This window comes from Ostrea edulis, chromosome 6 (genome assembly GCF_947568905.1).
Source record: "Ostrea edulis chromosome 6, xbOstEdul1.1, whole genome shotgun sequence".
In the NCBI taxonomy this organism is placed as follows: Eukaryota; Metazoa; Mollusca; class Bivalvia; order Ostreida; family Ostreidae; genus Ostrea; species Ostrea edulis.
Genome location: NC_079169.1, coordinates 88,103,519 through 88,122,077, shown reverse-complemented (window position 1 = coordinate 88,122,077; position 18,559 = coordinate 88,103,519). Strand labels below are relative to the sequence as shown.

General features: G+C 34.0%; 1 protein-coding gene across 2 annotated transcripts; it reads left to right on the top strand.

Annotated features, from left to right (window-relative positions):
* The first annotated feature begins 628 nt into the window (after positions 1-628).
* Positions 629-17,979, top strand: LOC125645931 (tetraspanin-13-like). Of its 2 annotated transcripts, XM_048871953.2 has the most exons (6): positions 629-787; positions 7,177-7,344; positions 9,488-9,691; positions 11,667-11,843; positions 12,633-12,717; positions 15,514-17,979. In XM_048871953.2, the coding sequence occupies exons 1-5, from the start codon at positions 725-727 to the stop codon at positions 12,705-12,707; spliced, it is 687 nt and encodes a 228-aa protein (XP_048727910.1). In that variant the 5' UTR covers positions 629-724; the 3' UTR covers positions 12,708-12,717; positions 15,514-17,979. The 2 variants fall into 2 exon arrangements, with proteins under 2 accessions (XP_048727910.1, XP_048727911.1); XM_048871954.2 differs by lacking the exon at positions 12,633-12,717.
* Positions 17,980-18,559: the final 580 nt, after the last annotated feature.

The following is an 18,559-nucleotide window of genomic DNA, read 5'->3' as shown; positions in this document are numbered from 1 at the left end:
AATATTTCTACTGAATTGATGCTCTCATCAAATGAATTGAAGAGAGCAATAATTGAATTAATGCGCGCATCAAATCTATTATTGCTCTCATTATTTGAATTAATGTACGCATCAATTGAATTGAAGAGAGCAATAATTGAAGCGCGCATTAATTCATTTGATGAGAGGAATAATTGATTTAATGCACGCATTAATTCAATTAAAGAGAGCAATAATTGAATTGATGATATCTTCAAATAATTGAAGATATCTTCAATTATTTGAGTTTATGTTAATTTGGCGCTCCATATGGCTGTGAGTCAGTCTAGGACCTCTACCCCGGGGATCATCAAATTTACAATTTTGGTAGAGGTTTTCATGCTATATGATCACTAGGCCTATACATTTAGTTTTTCTTAAGATATGCTGTTGTAGAGAAGATTTATGGCAAGACCTTGTAACACCCCTCAAAATTGCCAGGAGTGGAACCCACATAACAGAAGTTTGATCCGCGCATGTGGCATAGCTCAGGTAAGCGTTGTGGCCCATGGGTATCTTTCCCGCTTACCAGGTAGAAAAAGCCAATCGGATAGGTACAGTCGAGTGCTAGAGTTTATAAAATAATTGTTAATTCGTGTAGATAAGATAAGAGTGATAAATACGCAACTGTGAACCGGAAATAGTTCAAGTCACGTGAACATTGGTAAAATACACGGTGACATCTGCTTCGGTGAATCAGTTGACGATGGTTTGTGGAGGTTTTTCTTGTTCCAAGAACTCTCTAGCGGCGCTGAATGTGTTGTATATTGTAAGTATCGCGGATTTTCCATAATCGGGACCACAAGTAAGCTCTTTTTGCCAATATTGACATGAGAACTAATTAACTACGGGGACTTGCCAAGTTGCATGTCAGTCTATTACTCTGATGTAAAACTGTAGACCTGTGTGTCCATAGTAAATCGGCATATCAATTTAAATATATGGCAGGTCTCAGTGGACAAGCCAGTCTGTATCTATTTATACTTATCTTAAGTCTACTACAGACAACTACTGGAACCCCCCCCCCCCTCCCAACTCTTCTCTATTTTCTTGTAGATCAATTTTACCCTCTAAAATACATTTAATTCACAAAGTCATCAGATGAAAAGAAGAAAGTGTTAATGGTGGGACCAGTTGGTGTTACACTGTCCAGTGGTTGGGTGCTTGCCGCCAGACAAGATGGGCTAATCAGTTATACCCTATTGATCTAACATAACTGATAATATATATATAGAAAACGGGGAAGATAATGATATTACATATAGAGCAATGATGAAATGCATTGATGTGCCCCACAGTAATAAAACGGGGAAGATTTTGTAAAAATGAAAACCGCATATCTTAGAAGATTCTATGCTTTTTCATACCTTCTTGTTACAGAACATTCTTTTATACCAAATTTTAAGCAATGGGGCCTGTGTAGAAAAAGCCTTAGGTGTCTTGATTTTTCTACTCAAGTCCCTGTGTTTAGAGAGCTTTTGTCATGCCATATTCACCAACTGTATCAGAAGTAGTGACAGTGTTTTAATAACAAGCTTACAGGTCAATAGTGAAAGTCTAATTATAGTTAAATATGATGAATTTTGAAGACAATTTCAAATCTGACATGTAACACATACTGGAGCCGTTATTGCCAGGTGTATATTTAATGTATTTTTATTTTGAGGTGAAATTTGAAAAGACAAAAAATTCAGCAACATTTATACTGTCAATGATGCTTATCAGTGCTCTGACACCAAAGTTTTTAGCTCACTTTAGATGCAGTCTCAAGTTTTTCTGATCATTAGTTTTGTCCAGCACCTGCATGTCTCAGGGAAGTTGCTTCCTAATTTCAGTTTTAGTAATCATGTAGGCTCCAAACTTCTGAAGTGTTTAGTTGACCAGCACAAATTTATTTATGTTCTTTTTACTACTGGTAAATGGTACCTTTCCCCCTTGTACAACAAATGAATATTTCCCATTAGGTAAATATTCACCCTCAGTTGTAGAATCTACACAAATTGTATGAGAATTTCAACAAAAATCATTTATATTATATATTCTAAGTCATTTTCTATAATTATCAGAACCTTACAGAAAAGATAATGATAAGTAATCAATTTATATGCCTGTTTTGAGATATTATAATCTGTGGATGTCCTTCACCCCACTCCCCTCCCCTGGAAAGCTCACGACTGCATTTCTCAAAAATTCCCTTTAAATATGAAATGGGTAGTAACATCTGAAAGCTGGGTAAAACCCTGACCAGCAGGGTTTAAATATAGCACCTACCCACTCGCCAAATGCGAGCAAAATTTTGTGTGGGCACCTAAATTCGCTGTCTTGCTCGCCCACATGGCGAGTGATTTTTGTGAACAGGAATCGGCCATAATTGTATCGGACTTGGTAATCTGTATATCTTTAGCAAGCAGATGCTTTTCCGGAAGTTATTTACAAGGTTAATTTAAAGTGTTTTGGAGAACTCATCTAAAACGAAAGTAAACCATGCACAATTCTTACCCAAGTCAATCCACAAGATCACTGTTAAAACAGCTGGAAGTTTTTAACCTTGCAGAAAAATGAGCGCGATTACAGTCTTCCTGATGATTATGTCATAGGGATATGAAAAAATAGAAAACCTACTGTTAGTACAAAAAAAGCAGCATCAATGGAATAAAATATTGGATATTGGAGTTGGAATGCAATTAATTTAATGTTTTTGTGGTAGAGTATATCTAAGCATATTATGAATTTTTTTTAAAAAGTATGGAAACTTATTTTCAGCCTTGTTAAGTATTACTATGCAATCAAACAGTTTAACGAAACAAACACACACAAAATATATGATCCATTCCCATGTCTCGTGCATTTCTTGCATTTCATCAGATGTGGGCTTGGATGTTTTGTTGTGGGCTCTCAAAAAAAAAAAATATTTCAGGAGCCCCGCCGTAACATGGCTCCTGGAAACTTTAGTTAAGTTTCAACCCTTACCAGGTTCACCATAAAGGACCCAGGTTTTGGAAAGAATTATCAAATGACCTTGAAGCTGCATGAGTCGAACAATGCCTCTGGGGGTCTGTGTATTAAGAACATTTCAATCTTTCTTCCTTCCTTGTGTTTTTTCTTTCTTTTTACACACAGAAATACAGGTAGTTAATCTAGGGCATATTTTAACAATTTGTAAAACTGTTTAGTACATTTTGAAATGAATATAAAGAATCTGATAAGACAAGTAGTGAATAAAACTGGACTAGCATTAACTATGAATAATTACTAGTAGCATTGTGTTACATTTTATGGAATGACATCAGAACCGTGCATTTTAGTTATTATTTTCACAAAATTATGTTGACATGTTCAGAATTTTTTTAATTATTGATTGTCAGAGTATCATCTAAGGGAAAATGCAGTGATGGTGAACTAAACTAAACCTTGATCTTGTTTTTGTGTCACTCTATAAAGTTGCCAACAGTTATTTGGCTGTCAGCAGTCAGCCTGTCTATTGCCAAATTCATCTCCTCCTATACCGGTGCATATTTAATAATTGATATCCAATAAAAGTTCCCTCAATGTTTTAGTTGTATATATGGCAAATATGTTACATTGGGGAACAAAATAAATATTGGGAAATAATTAATGATAGGAGTATAGTCAGCCCTGGATTGCGTTGTAGTGTTTGTGTAATACTGAATTATAAATTTTTTCACTTTTACATTTTAATTGGAAATTTGTTGTATTGAATCTCCTTAATAGCTATATCCCCTATAAAAGGCTTGTAAATGTTGTGAGACTGTTTTAATTTACAAAGCATAACATATCAACTGTAATATATTGTATTATAAAAACATGACTTTGTACTTCTATTTAAGAAAATGGAGTGAATCTGTGAACATAGAAGTAGAACAAAGGAAAGACCTTGTGTTTAAAAAGAGTACAAGAATGTAATAGGAAGCTGTGTATAAAAGTAATAAGAAAGTGTATAAAAAGTGTAACAGGAAACTGTATGAAAAGTGTAATAGGAAACTATAAAAAGTGAAACAGGAAACTGTATATAAAAAGTGTAATAAGAATCTGTGTATATATAAAGTGTAATAAGAATCTGTGTATATATGAAGTGTAATAGGAGACTGTATAAAAGTGTAATAGGAGACTGTATATATAAAGTGTAATAGGAGACTGTATATATAGTGTTATAGGAGACTGTATATATAAAGTGTAATAGGAGACTGTATATATAAAGTGTAATAGGAGACTGTATATATAAAGTGTAATAGGAGACTGTATATATAAAGTGTAATAGGAGACTGTATATAAAGTGTAATAGGAGACTGTATATATAAAGTGTAATAGGAGACTGTATATAAAGTGTAATAGGAGACTGTATATATAAAGTGTAATAGGAGACTGTATATAAAGTGTAATAGGAGACTGTATATAAAGTGTAATAGGAGACTGTATATATAAAGTGTAATAGGAGACTGTATATAAAGTGTAATAGGAGACTGTATATAAAAAGTGTAATAGGAGACTGTATATAAAGTGTAATAGGAGACTGTATATATAAAGTGTAATAGGAGACTGTATATATATAAAGTGTAATAGGAGACTGTATATAAAGTGTAATAGGAGACTGTATATAAAGTGTAATAGGAGACTGTATATATAAAAAGTGTAATAGGAGACTGTATATAAAAAGTGTAATAGAAGACTGTATATAAAGTGTAATAGGAGACTGTATATAAAGTGTAATAGGAGACTGTATATATAAAAAGTGTAATAGGAGACTGTATATAAAGTGTAATTGGAAACTTTTTTTTTTCAATTATGATATTTATTTCAAGATTTGACACAGTAATTATCACTTTTATATTGATGATGCTACTTTGGTTCCGGTCACAATATAACTGTTTGATTGGTACTCGGGGTATATACCACTCCAGCACTGTTTTAAGGCAGTGTTCAACATAAATGTGTGTGTGATTTTCATCTTGGTTAAATGGGCAAGCAAAACTACAGACATGCTTGATTGGGCAAGTTCAGATTTCAGTTGGAAATATGATATTTTACATAAAAATATGAAGATTCAATTTTTATTCCATCACACGTTTGGGCTTTGGAACATCTTCAGTCACATTTTTATTCTGCACCAAATATATTTAAACTGTGACATACATGTACGACTTCTTGTGATCAATACCAGTACTCGGACAGAAGGAAGAAAGGCTATGTGAGTGTTTAGGGGAAAACGAAAAGAAATGACTAAAATAAACAAAAAGAAAGGACTGGAAAGGAAAGAAGGATTTTAGGGGTGATTGACAGACATTGTATGCCTATGATGTGTACTGTAAGAGAAAATAAATCGCTTTTGAATTTTGTGTAATATGTTTTTGAATTAAATTTCCAGCAACTAGTAATTGGAATTCAGGAAAGTTGCCTACAAGTGAATTTAAAAGTCAATGTCCATGCTGTAAGGGGCAAAATCTCTTGAATGACACAATCAGTGATAGGTCACTATTTATCTTGGACCTCCATCAAGATCATATACAGATAGTCAAGCTTATACTTGTCAGAGGACTGCGAGGCATTGATTTTGACACAGTTCAAGACATTGTCAGTCAAGGCCAGATGTATGTTATTGTAACTTGTGTATATTAATGTTGCAAACATAATTAGTTCGCAGTACCACATTTCGTTAGAATATATTTAAACTAGTTTATACTCTGTTATAAGGCCCTAATGAGCCTGTCATTCCCTTTTAAAATTGACTAGACCTATCTCTTTTTTATTGAGCTATCAACCATGCTGTCATTCATGCAATTACATGAACCTTAATTTCACAAATTTTAACAATGACGTGAAAAATCCACATCACACCTTATTTATATATCGTGTCATATGGACTGATTTGTTCAAGGAATTTATTTGGTGAGGTCATTACTGATGGGGAAAGATGGCTTTCAACAATTTAAGTCAAGGTCACAGAAGGTAAAATCACATTTGAAAATTTGGAGTGGAGGGATTGTAGAAGTATCTATAGATGTGCTGTATTATGAGTGGTCCTTACTGTGGATGAGCTATATGGTGGGCGGGGGATTTGAGAAGATGGCCTTTTTGTTGGGTTAAAAGCAAGTGAAGAAATGTGGGAGATATGTATGATATGGTCATAACAAGACTAATATGAATTGTATTTAGAATTGTAACTAGGAGCGGTACTCTGAAAATGTAGGATTAATCCAGTATAGATAAAGGATAGTTAAAGATCAAATCTTACTCCCTGCATAGTAAAAAAAATAACAACATGCTGAAAACTCCTTACATGACATTTTGACTGATATAGAGCTGAATGTACACCAGCCATGTGTCAATAGAGATAGAAGATTCATAGTACATTGCACAGCTGGCTGAAGATCTCTCAAAAAGAACAATGAAAATCACTGTCACACAGTCATAATGTGAATCAATGAAGCTGGAATAGGACGGAGAGATCATTTGTGTATGTTCAACCATTAATGTAACTATAAGCAGTGTTACACAGTAAATTAGATCTCTCGTGAAGTGTACTGATTAGTGCTACAGACAGGGCAAAGAGGCAACAACACGCAATATGGACCTTCTACATATGTATTTTCCTGAACTGAATTAATTTTCAATGGTACATTTAAAAAAAAAATTGGAAACAAAAAGTAGGAAGATTTTTTTTTTCTTTTAAATATTTGGAATATGATGTCATGGTGATTTTTAAATGTCAACTTTTCAAGTAGGTTTTTTAATAAATATGGGTGGCATTTGCATCAACAAAAGGTTTTTATGTAATTTGAACATAAAGATTAAAGAAAGACATACCTTCATTTTGATAGCGGTTGACATATATGCGCTCCAAACTTTCTGAAGCCAAGCAGCTTATAGAATTGTTGAATATTTGTTCATTTTAGAGTAAATGATGGGAAATGCTTTTGATGTTGTACACAATAATTTGGTTATATTCTGATAATTCTTTCATCACTAAATTAATCATTAATTTGATTTTGTGTATCTCACCTATTGAAAATCAAATAAACATAATTTTTAAAAACACATTATCACCATAGTCTTAAATTTGTTTGATCCACAAAGTAAAGTATTAATTTTTATATGGGTAAGGTTATTGCATTTTATAATGAGTCCTGTCTTGCATTTCAGTTGGTGTCCTTCATCCTGATTGGAGTCGCTGCCTATGCTAGAGTTGTTGCCATAGTGACCAGCCTTGCATTGGTGGGAGGTGTTATTGCGTGTGGTGTTTTCCTATTTTTCACAGCCTTAATAGGACTGATAGGAGCATGCAAGCACCACCAAGTCTTGCTTTTCTTTGTATCCTTTAAAGGTTCTGAACATTTTTATGCCCCTCCCTCCTCCAATCAAAGATCGAGGGCATACTGTTTTTGTCCTGTCTGTTTTTCTGTCTGTTCAAAATTTTAACCTTGTCTATGATTTTTGAATGGTGAGGGATAGGGCTTTCAGATTTCTTAAATTACATTCCTTTTGACAAGATCTTTCTTTTGGTAACAAACTCTTTGGCCTTGGAGTTTGACCTACTTTAACAAAAGTTGACCTACACAATATCTCATGAACTATTTAAGGTAGAAATTTCACATTTTGCATAGAGATTCTATATGGCAATACCTTTGTTCCTTTATTGCCACAGGTACCATAGTGTTTCATTTTTAGATTTGGTTCACATCTTAAACTGAAATACAAAATTTCACTGAAATACAATTGCTTGTAGATATTGTAGTGTTTGTAAGCTTGAGATTAAGATTGGGTATTTATTATTGTAATCTTACAAAGAGTATCATACATTTTCTACAATATTTAGAGGACATTTTTAGCTCTTCTGAGCCGAAGGCTCAAAGAGCTAATCATATGGCCATATGTCTGGCGTGCAGTGTGCGTCAACTTTTTGGGAAAAGGGCTATATCTTAAGAACCCCTTGGCCATTTTTTTTTTTCAAATTACTCGCAGGGTATTCTTGGTCCAAGGGCTTTCATTTGTACTAAAACTAGGGTTGTGACCCTTTAACAAGGGGAGATAATTAGGAAAATGCAAACAAAAGTAGTGGTTGCTAAAAAATCTTCTTCTTAAGAACCACTGGACAAATTATCACTAAACTCATGCATAAGGATGAGGATAGGTTGTAGATAAAAAAAAATGTTCAAGGCATCATCCTGGGGCAAAGGATGTGGTCTCAAGGTCACTTCAAAGTTGACCTTAAATTTTGTTTTCTTAAAACTTTGATATTTTGCTTAGTATATGGACTAGGATCATCAAATTTTGTCAGTTGATGCATCTTAGGACCTTATATCATGTTGTCTCAAAAGTAGGTCATGGTGACCTACTTTTTGAATTTCGCAGGTAATTATTATTAAATGAATTTTGATGCATATCTTGGACACTTTTGAGTCTATGATCATCAAAAATTGCCAGTTGATGGATCATGGGACCTTGAACTGCGTCATGTAAAAAGTATGTCACCATGACCTACTTTCTGAATTTTGTGGCTAATCATTTATGAATACATTTTAGGTTGATATTTCAGATACAGAGAGGTTTAGAATCATCAAACCTTGTAAGTTGATGCGTCTAGAGGCCTCGAAACATATGTATTTAAAAAGTAGGTCACTGTGACCTACTTTTTGAATTTTGCAGACATTCAAATTTCACATCTTCAATTTTAGATGCATATTTTAGACGTTATGAAAGCTAGGATCATCAAACTTTTGTCAGTTGATGCATCTTGAGTCTTCGTAGTTTGTTGACCAAAAAGTAGGTCACCGTGACCTACTTTTGGAATTTGACGGCAATATTTTAATATTTCAGAGACTATTTGACTTACAATTATCAAACTTTGTCAGTTGATGCATGATGAGTCTTCAGAGTGTGTTGACTAAAAAGTAGGTCACCGTGACCGATTTTTGGATTTTGACGGCTATATTTGAATATTTCAGATACTATTTGACTTACAAATCATCAAACTTTGTCAGTTGATGGGTCTTGAGTCTTCAGAGTGTGTCGACCAAAAAGTAGGTCACTGTGACCTACTTTTGGAATTTGACGTTTATATCTGAATATTTCAGAAACTATTTGACTTCAATTATCAAACTTTGTCAGTTGATGCATCTTGAGTCTTTGGAGTGTGTCGACCAAAAAGTAGGTCACTGTGGCCTTCTTTTGGAATTTGACGGCGATATTTGAATACTATTTGACTTGTCAGTTGATGCATCTTGAGTCTTCAGTGTGTCGACCAAAAGTAGATCACCGTGACCTACTTTTTTACATTTACATTTTCAGGTACTATTTGACTTAACATCATCAAACTTTGTTAATTGATGAATCTTGGTTTGTGAGAATTTTTGCCTGTTCTACAATGTATCAGAAGAGCGATCTTGTTCTAATAGGTGTAATTGCATTGATTTGTATGCCGAACATGTACAGAAGTTTTCCTGAGCCGTGTCAGTACATGATTATTCTGTTCCTGGTATTTCTGATCCAGTTTTCTCTAGCATGTGCCTGTCTTGCTGTTAACGAAGATCAGCGAGAACATCTGGCCAAAACTGGCTGGGACATGGCAAGTAATCAGACTCGCAACATGGTACAGATCAAGTCACAGTGCTGCGGATTCAGGAAGCAGAACCCACTCAACCACCCTTCCTGTGCCAGTGTTAGTCATGTTTAACTTCAGTCTAAGTTCCTAAACATGGACTTTGTTTGAAACAAAGCATGTATGAAAAGTTCAAGATTTATTTATTTAAACTCTTCCATATTTAGCTTACCTGAAGTGGATAATCGATGGAGCTTTTCTGATTAAATATTGTATGTCATCTTTCCATTAGCTGCAATAATGTAGCTCTCTCCGATTTTAAAGTCATTGAGGCATATACTTTTACCCTTGTTCATCCTTCTGTCCTCCCACAACACCCAGTTTTCTGGATTTTTTTTCTAAACGCATTGAGATATTGAATTGATTTTTTGTATGCAGGTGTATATTGATGAATTACAAATCAAGATTGAGTTTTGTTTCAGTTCGTTGATTTTTGATGTAGTTGTGTACCTTTAACTTTGAAAAATTACTGTTATGACCAGTTTTCCAGACTTTTTAGCTGAGTTGCATAGCAAATCTCGGCTTTTAAATTGGCGAAGGATGGGTGTCCAGTCAGGCGGGCGGGCGGCATCCACAATTAGCTTGTCCGGTCTCTAACTTTCATACTTTTTGGTGCATCTTTGTGAGACTTACATAACATGATCACATCCAAAAGAGGAAGGCTCCTATTTATTTTGAGGTCCAAAGGTCAAGGTCACTTTGTCACTAAATGCCATAGATTTGAGCTTGTCCGGTCTCTAACTTTCATACTACTTGGTGCGTCTTTGTCAGACTTACATATTTTGATCACATCCAAAAAAGGAAGGTTCCTATTTATTTTGAGGTCCAAAGGTCAAGGTCACTTTTTCACTATAAACTGTAGATTTGAGCTTGCCTCTAACTTTCATACATGTATTTGCTGGTGCATGTTTATCAGACTTCAAATCCTGATGACATTCAAGATTCATGTTGCTTTTGAAATCCAAAGGTCAAGGTCATTATCACACTAAATACCTATTGCGGCCATTCAAAGCTTCATAATTATAAACTATATTAAATATGTGCATGTTTTTACTTCGTGAATGCAAGTGTGCATAATTTTATCGATCACTCATGCCTTGACCATATTTACACAAATGTTCAGAACTTTGAAACAGGTGTCATCGAAACCTACTGGTCTGACCATAAAGGTATATGGATGAAGAAATAATGTAAATAAATTATAACATAAACTTGTATTTCATTTTATGCATAAACACATCCACAATTCAATATACAAATCCTTTTTAAACTATGCAATTAATACAATCATGTATATTGTCCACAGAGGTTTGTTATAACTCATTATTTTACTTCAAAGTAAGTATTTTCCCTTCTCTTAAATGTTCTGTGTAACTTACTATTCATTTTTACTAAAACTGATCACCTTCACAAATTAGGGTCATTCCAATGAAGACATTCCAAACTGCAACTCGGCCATACTTTTGCGATTTTTTTCTAGATCCCTTGAGATATTGAACTGAATTTTTTTTTGTATGCAGATGTATATTGATGAGTTACAGATTGAGTTTGAAATTTGTCCCTGTTCATTGAGTTTGATGGAGTTGTACCCCTCTAATGTAGAAAAATTTATATATTTATTTTATGACTGTTAAAACATATAAAGGATTGTTGTTGAGTTTTTCATTGTACTAAATGCATGTAACATACAATCTAGATACCACATTCAATGCTATACTTTGATAAATTTCCTACATTTGACTTTACTGCAGGCGGGGGCATTCGTGTCATGCCAAATCATCTAGTTTTTTTAATTCTATATATATGGAGAAGGCTACATTATTGCAGCTATCTTTCCATCTGTACATGTATCAGCTTTTCCACATTTTTTCACTTTAAATTTGAACCTCAATAACCACATAGCAATCACTGTTTGAGATACATGCACCTCTCAGAGAAATTTTACAATCTTTTTTGTATATACATATGTTGATTGGGCTATAGAATTGTGAGATGTATCTGCGATATGCTGATTTATTTTCTTCTCTTTTAACAGTTGAAGTGTTGTGAAAGCAATGAAAAGGCTGAGTGTTGTGCTAGGAACTTTACCCTAAATTCCCAGAATGGCACCAGTGAATGTCCATGTGCCTCGTGCTTAGAGAAACTTAGTGATGAAATCAATTATGGCTTCAAATTAACAGGTGGAATTGGCCTCTTCTTTAGTTTCACAGAGGTAGGTACTAAGTACAGGTGTCAGATTTTTATTGAAAATGTACAATATGTTCTGCTCTAGGTTAGAAACTCAAAACATCGCAATTACTGAACAAAGCTGCCCCAGTAGCTCATTTCTTGAATGAGAAGCTCATCCATTGTTTTTGGGTATCTATAGTCATTCAATTTCTCACTGATTCTTATCTTGTTCAATGAGAAATTACAGAAAACTAGGGAAAACTGAATCTGCTTGTGATTATTGGCTGTTAAAAATGTCACCCCTAGAATCTTCTGGGGGCTTTGCTCTCGTAGCACTCACTAGGATTTTGCCATGGACTGCCGTTTCAAATGAAATGTATATCGCTGGGGGAAACATCAAAAGAAATTCACTGTATTTATAACTTGCAAACCGATACAAATTGATTGCTTTCAAATATGTACATGTCATTTAAATCCGTACATACTGTCCTGCTTCTTACTAGCCTTGAAATTTGCAGACTGCCATCATCATTTAGTCATGTTTTCATGTAATGATTGAGATGCTGTTGCCTTGTGTTGTGGAAGGGCATGATGTAAATAAAAAAATGTGAGACCTTTTAGCTTAGCAGATATTAACAATTATTTGGCTGGTCGGTAAGGTCACCATTAACAAAGGGAACGGGGTCCGTGTGATGGTAGAGCATGAGAGGAATATAGTCCAACATCACACGATGTAATAAAACGTTTTTGTCATCTAATCTGTTTGTCACCTCCGCATGACGTTTGTGATTGTCTTTCACATTTTCCCGTTTTTGGTATGTTTTATTTACAGATTCTAGGAGTCTGGATTACGGTTCGATATAGAAACCAGAAAGACCCACGAGCCAATCCGAGCTCATTCCTATAATCATTCACAAGTGTGTATACTGACAGTGCACTGCATGGGGGTTGTGTATCTCATGTTTATATAACGCGTGTATCACCTCCAGCTGCCTTTAATTGCTTTGGGCGATGTAAAAGTCACATCTTTTTCAGCAGTCCTAGTTTGCTAATTTTTTATTCAATAGCATTTGTCAGTTGTAGATTTTACATTCTCATAGTGTGGATTTTGTGAGATCAACAAATGATTATGTCTCGTACTGATATTTTTCCATCATTCTAAACTTCAGTTACATCAAGACTGTAGTTTATTCCCAGTCATGGAGATAAAATTACAGTTACATGTGGAATGAAAATTCAGTAGAATTCTCAAAAACTTTCAACCGTCATATAGGGCACATCCTTTTTATACATGTATCTGCCAAATGCACAGAGAAAAGAAAGAACTTGTAAAAGTAATACTTTACAAATTAATATCCTGGTAACATGTCCGATGTTAAATCTATAAGTTTAGGATTCAGATTGGGTACAGCTGTTTATTAAGACATATGCTACACTATTGCACATTAGATACTGTTCTTCTGACACAATTACTCACAAATGGCAAGCCTAACAAATCATGAAACTGATATTGCCAACAGAAACCTGATCACGTGCTTGTAATCAAGTCTCATTAAGTAAGTAAATTCTGATGAATATATTGTATTTTAAAACTATTCTATTCCCAGGACAGTAAAAGCTTGAGTTATAGGAAAACAAAAGTTTGTCGCAACAGGAGAAAATAAGCAATGCAAAATTTATTCTCCAGAAGAAACACAGGGGGGAAAAAAATTTGAAAGAAAAAAAAATACCTGGAACTAAAAATGAATAATTTAATTCTTATTGTATCCTTGTCTCTGATTGGTCAAATTCCAATTGAGGAACGCAGGTTATTTTTGTATAACCTGTTTTGGTATGGGGACACACCCCCTTGACAACCAGATGCTGGAACTTTTTGTTTTTCTCTCTCTCTCTAAATTTACATCGCAGCACTCTTTTCAGCCTTCTATGGAATAGAAAGTCAACGTGTACAATAAGATACTTCGGTTTGATACACATGTTGTTTTCTCGTTGTCAATATTAGCATAAACTTGTACGCAAATCACTGTTGTAAAACATCTTTCTTTGTATGATGGTCGAATAATAGATTAAAACAAAGATATTATATTTGAATTAATGATTTACCAAGTAAGAATTGCCCTGTTCATTTTGAAATACATTTCTCACTGGGGGGGGGGGGGGGGTGGGGGGGTGTTTCATTGCTTGATCTGCCTTTCAACAAAGCAAACAAAAATTCATACATCACATTTTATCAGTCACATTGACATGTGGATCGCCATTTGTCACTTGCTTACATATTTTCTTGTGTTGAAATTACTATTAGCGACAACATTGCATGCAAGGGTAAGTTTTCAGAGTTAAAAGCCGCAAATTATTGCATTTTTTGATATTTAAAGAGGCCTAAACAATGCAATTTCCCGTATTTTCTCCATCTGCCGGAGATGAGCGACTTCAAAGTCGATCTCTATCTCTAAAGGGCAGTGAAATACGCATTGCATGCATATAGTCTACACATATTTTCTTTCATGACAAACTTCACCTTCGATACAATATTTTTGATAAATAGGCTAGGCTCTGTAGAACTAAGATTAAAGATGGCGACCTTCACAGCTAGATGCTTCGTCGTTGTTACTAAGTGAATTATTGCGCGGCTCAGTTGACTTGTATTTTTCCGAGTTTATGTACATTTTGATAAACGAAGGTTAGCATCTTTGTCTCTTGCATTAAATTATAAGGAATGACTTTAATTCTGGGGCAAATTATATGAGTATAACCTGGTTTGGGTCAGTTTAGGCTTTTTTATAATCCGCTTCGCGGATTATAAAGCGTAAACTGACCCAAACCAGGTCATACTCGTATAACTTGCCCCAGAATTAAAGTGAAGTGGATTATAAAAAAAGTGTAAACTGACCCAAACCAGGTTATACTCATATAATTTGCCCCAGAATTAAAGTCATTCCTTAATTATTCTCCAAGTGAAAAATTCTTATTACAACAAAGGGAATTTACAGAGATAACTGATTGTAGCTGACTGATTTGGGAGATACACTATAGTCAGCTAACAGTTTAAACTTATTCCCAGTTCTCTGTTCCTCCGTAGATATGCAGTATATTAGTCGTTAAAGTAGAGCAACAAGCGTACTTCTGAATATGTTACACCCTTTGATCACGTTAAAAAGATCAGGCCAGTACCGGGTAATAATGATTTACTATGATCATGCACACATATATTCATTTTCTCTAATGTTTTATGTGAGGACTATTTGTGGGTGTTTTTGATCCTATCCTTGATTTTTTTTTTTAAATCTTTGTCTTTCCATTATTTGAGATTTGTTTTCTAGCATGAGTATAAACCCTAACCTTCTATGTCTTGTTGTAATTAGTTTTTGTGGTGTTGGGCTAACTAATCATAAATTATTCCCTAGGAAAGATAGCCATTTGAACATTGAACCCTATTGGATATCTCTAAACCTTCATTTAAATTGGGTGAATTTATGAAATTTATGTATTGTAAACATTGAGTGTACAGTGTGCTTTCTAAGATACTTCTGGCTTTTCATAGACAGTACATTATATAGTCATAAGCATAGCAGAGTATAGTTGTAAGGTTAGATCTAATAGGTGAAAATACATCATTTCTAGAAATTTAAAAAATCCTCCTTTCTTATGCTCAAACTGTTATTTTTGTTTGATATATCAATAAAAGGTTGAGACATGTTTTTGTATTCTTTCAGCTGATAGGAGTCTGGTTGGCATTGCGGTATAGAAACCTTAAAGATCCAAAGGCTAATCCAAGTGCATTTTTATAACAGTAATTAGAAGTCATGTTTAGATTTTAATTTATTTGTTAACAGATTTTTGAACGACTTTCATTTTTGTATGCTACAATTGCGGGATTAATCGTGTCCATTGCATTCTATCATTTGACTGGTTCTGGGAGAGTGTTGTAGACAGATGTTGACTGGTACTGTAAACAGATTTTGCACTTTATCATTGACTGGTTTCTGGGAGAATGTTGAAGACAGATTTTGACTGGTACTGTAGACAGACTTAGACTGAGAGAGTTTAAATCATTATTATACAATTACATGAATGCAAGGATTGTGTGCACTTGATGCTTAGTAAAACGCAGGAACTGGTTATCAAATCTTGTAGCCTTTAATATTACAGCCAGATTTATCGGAGCACTGAATTAATTTAACCTATGTTTGTTAAAATTGACAAATTTTTGGGAGTTGTTTTTAGAATGTGCAAGTTTGTAAGTTCTGAAAGTCTGATCAGTTGTACTAGTTTTTTAAAGAAATGCGTAAATTGAGTCATTTTACTCTATTATTTGTGCAATATATTTGTTGCCGTGTATTTTTGTTGTTTGTGTACTATTATTTCACTGGTTTTTATCGCCAAAGAGTGTGACAAATTAATTAAGAAAGGAGATATTGTGATTTAGGATAAATGATGAGACGTCAGTTTTTGTCAATACTTATAATTATCTTTTACTAACAGAATTCCAGTGTTGTGTTTCTTTGGAATTTTTTTTCAGATACCATGACTGTATTTGTTTTTTTTACAGAGAATGAACTCTTCTCTATTGCCAATGTGGGTGGCTCACTACAAACTATAATGAGGGATTTGACTAAATACCAGTAGTTCTCATGTATTCATATTAAGAGGTTTTGTGGTTGTTCAGGGTGATTATAAGTGTCATACATTCCGTGTCATGTTAATGTTGTTACTTTTTTTTTTATTGGTATCGGTACTAAAGACATGATAGGGTGATATATAATATTTTACATACAGTAGTACTAATGCAGAATCTCAAACTATTTGTAATATAGCAGAATGGCATGACCCTACACAAATACAGTAAGAACTATATATGATACAGACTCTTTGCCCACCAAAATCAAGTCATGCTTTTGTTCAAAATTAAGAGTATTCTGTGCATGAATCCTGATGTAACTTGGTCAGTTTTCTCAATTTGACTACAATCATTTAGCTTCAGAATAGTGACGTCTTCTTGATATTTTTTGTTGAACACAGATTTGGACCAATGCTATGTTCATGCCACAAATTAACTGTCTAGTTTTCTTAAGAGACAAATCTATTCTGTTCAAAACTGTACTCAATTTTTTTTTTTTTTTTTAAAAAAACTTAATTTCACAAAAAAATTAGCTATTGAACTTTTGAGTGAAATTGAAAAATTGCATCACTTTTAATACCCCAAATAACAGTAAATGTTTGAACATAATCTCTTTGTTTGAAACTATTGAACATAATCTCTGTAGTAAAAGTGCAGTCTGTCTTGAATATAATCTCTTTAAGTAAAAGAATGAGTCTTGTCTTTTAAGATTTTGAGTTTTACGAGAGTCAAAAAGGTCTTTATCATATGTGGTCCTTTGTAACCATATTAGCTGACGGTGATCAGCATGGTTGTCCTTTATTAAATCTGGATTAAATTCTGTATAGGAAGGTAGCTTATTATGAATTTCGTCACCTTGTTGATGTTCATCAGATCATGTTTCTTGTTTTTGTACTTTGCTGAGAATTTTGATTAGACAAGAACATCGAGAAGGAACACATGCATTGTCCCCCTTATTTCATACTTTGCTGAGAATTTTTTCGAGACAAGCATCCATGCATTGTCTCCCTTGATCTCTTAGGTGCGTCTTCCTGATATAAGAACTGTTGTATCCTAACGAAGAGAAATCCATTTTATAGAGAAATTACCTTTTGTTAGAAACACTGTCTGTTTTATATCTTGGCATACAAATGACTGATGCAGAATTTAGATTCATTGGTGTTCAAAATTGAATAACTGTGAATAATATAACCTAGATTAGTTTGCAGCTCAATATACAGCGAGACATGCTTATAGCGAACCCCCAGGGACAGTGAAAAACAAAATATCATAGCCAAAAAAAAATTTATAAAATTCTCGGTATTGTCATCTGATAGGGGAATAAATATCTCTTTCCAGTAAGCGTGAATTCGTTGTGAATGTGTTCATTATAATCATGTTTTACTGTATTGTAAACAATGTGGTAATGAAAGTTATAGAAGATAAAAAATTTGTATGCCAAGACACAGAGCAGGTCAGTTAATTTATGTTTATTTTATTTTTCATATACTCTAAAGATATTTGTTTTGTCCTCAGTTTTGTAGAATATAGATGTTATGGGATTAAATAAATTTAAAGCATATTTCAAATAATTGCTTGTTTTATTGAAAACAAACTATATCATATAGACAGAGAGAGTGGGAGACGTTGAACTTATCGGTCACTGGTGGTATTTGATGTGAAGTCGGTGCAGTACACGAGGTACTAACCCTAACCCTACACGAGTAAATTAAAGTGATATAAAGCTGCAATCAAAATTTTGTATGATGACATCCTACATAGGTCTACCGTGTTCGTTTATTTGGGCTTGTTTATTTTTCATATGCATGTCTTTTAGACATGAGGTACAGCTACATGTGTTTTTCTGTACATCCGTCCTTACAGAATTTTCTGTTTCTATTTTCATTTGTCTGCATATATCGAACTGAAACTTGCTGTGTAGCTTGTTTGTGGGTCACTCGCTCACTCTCAGTCTTGATCATATTCCAATTTTCGATTCATTTCCACCTCTTGCAGGAGTTTTGCCCCTTTCTTAGAAAGTTGTATGGAGTACATGTGCTCGGTTTGTCCATTTCTTCCAGTTTTCAAGTGAGGATCTAGAGTGTTTATATGTGTATTGAAAATGTGCATTTGGCAGAACTTGCGTTAGACGGGACGTATTA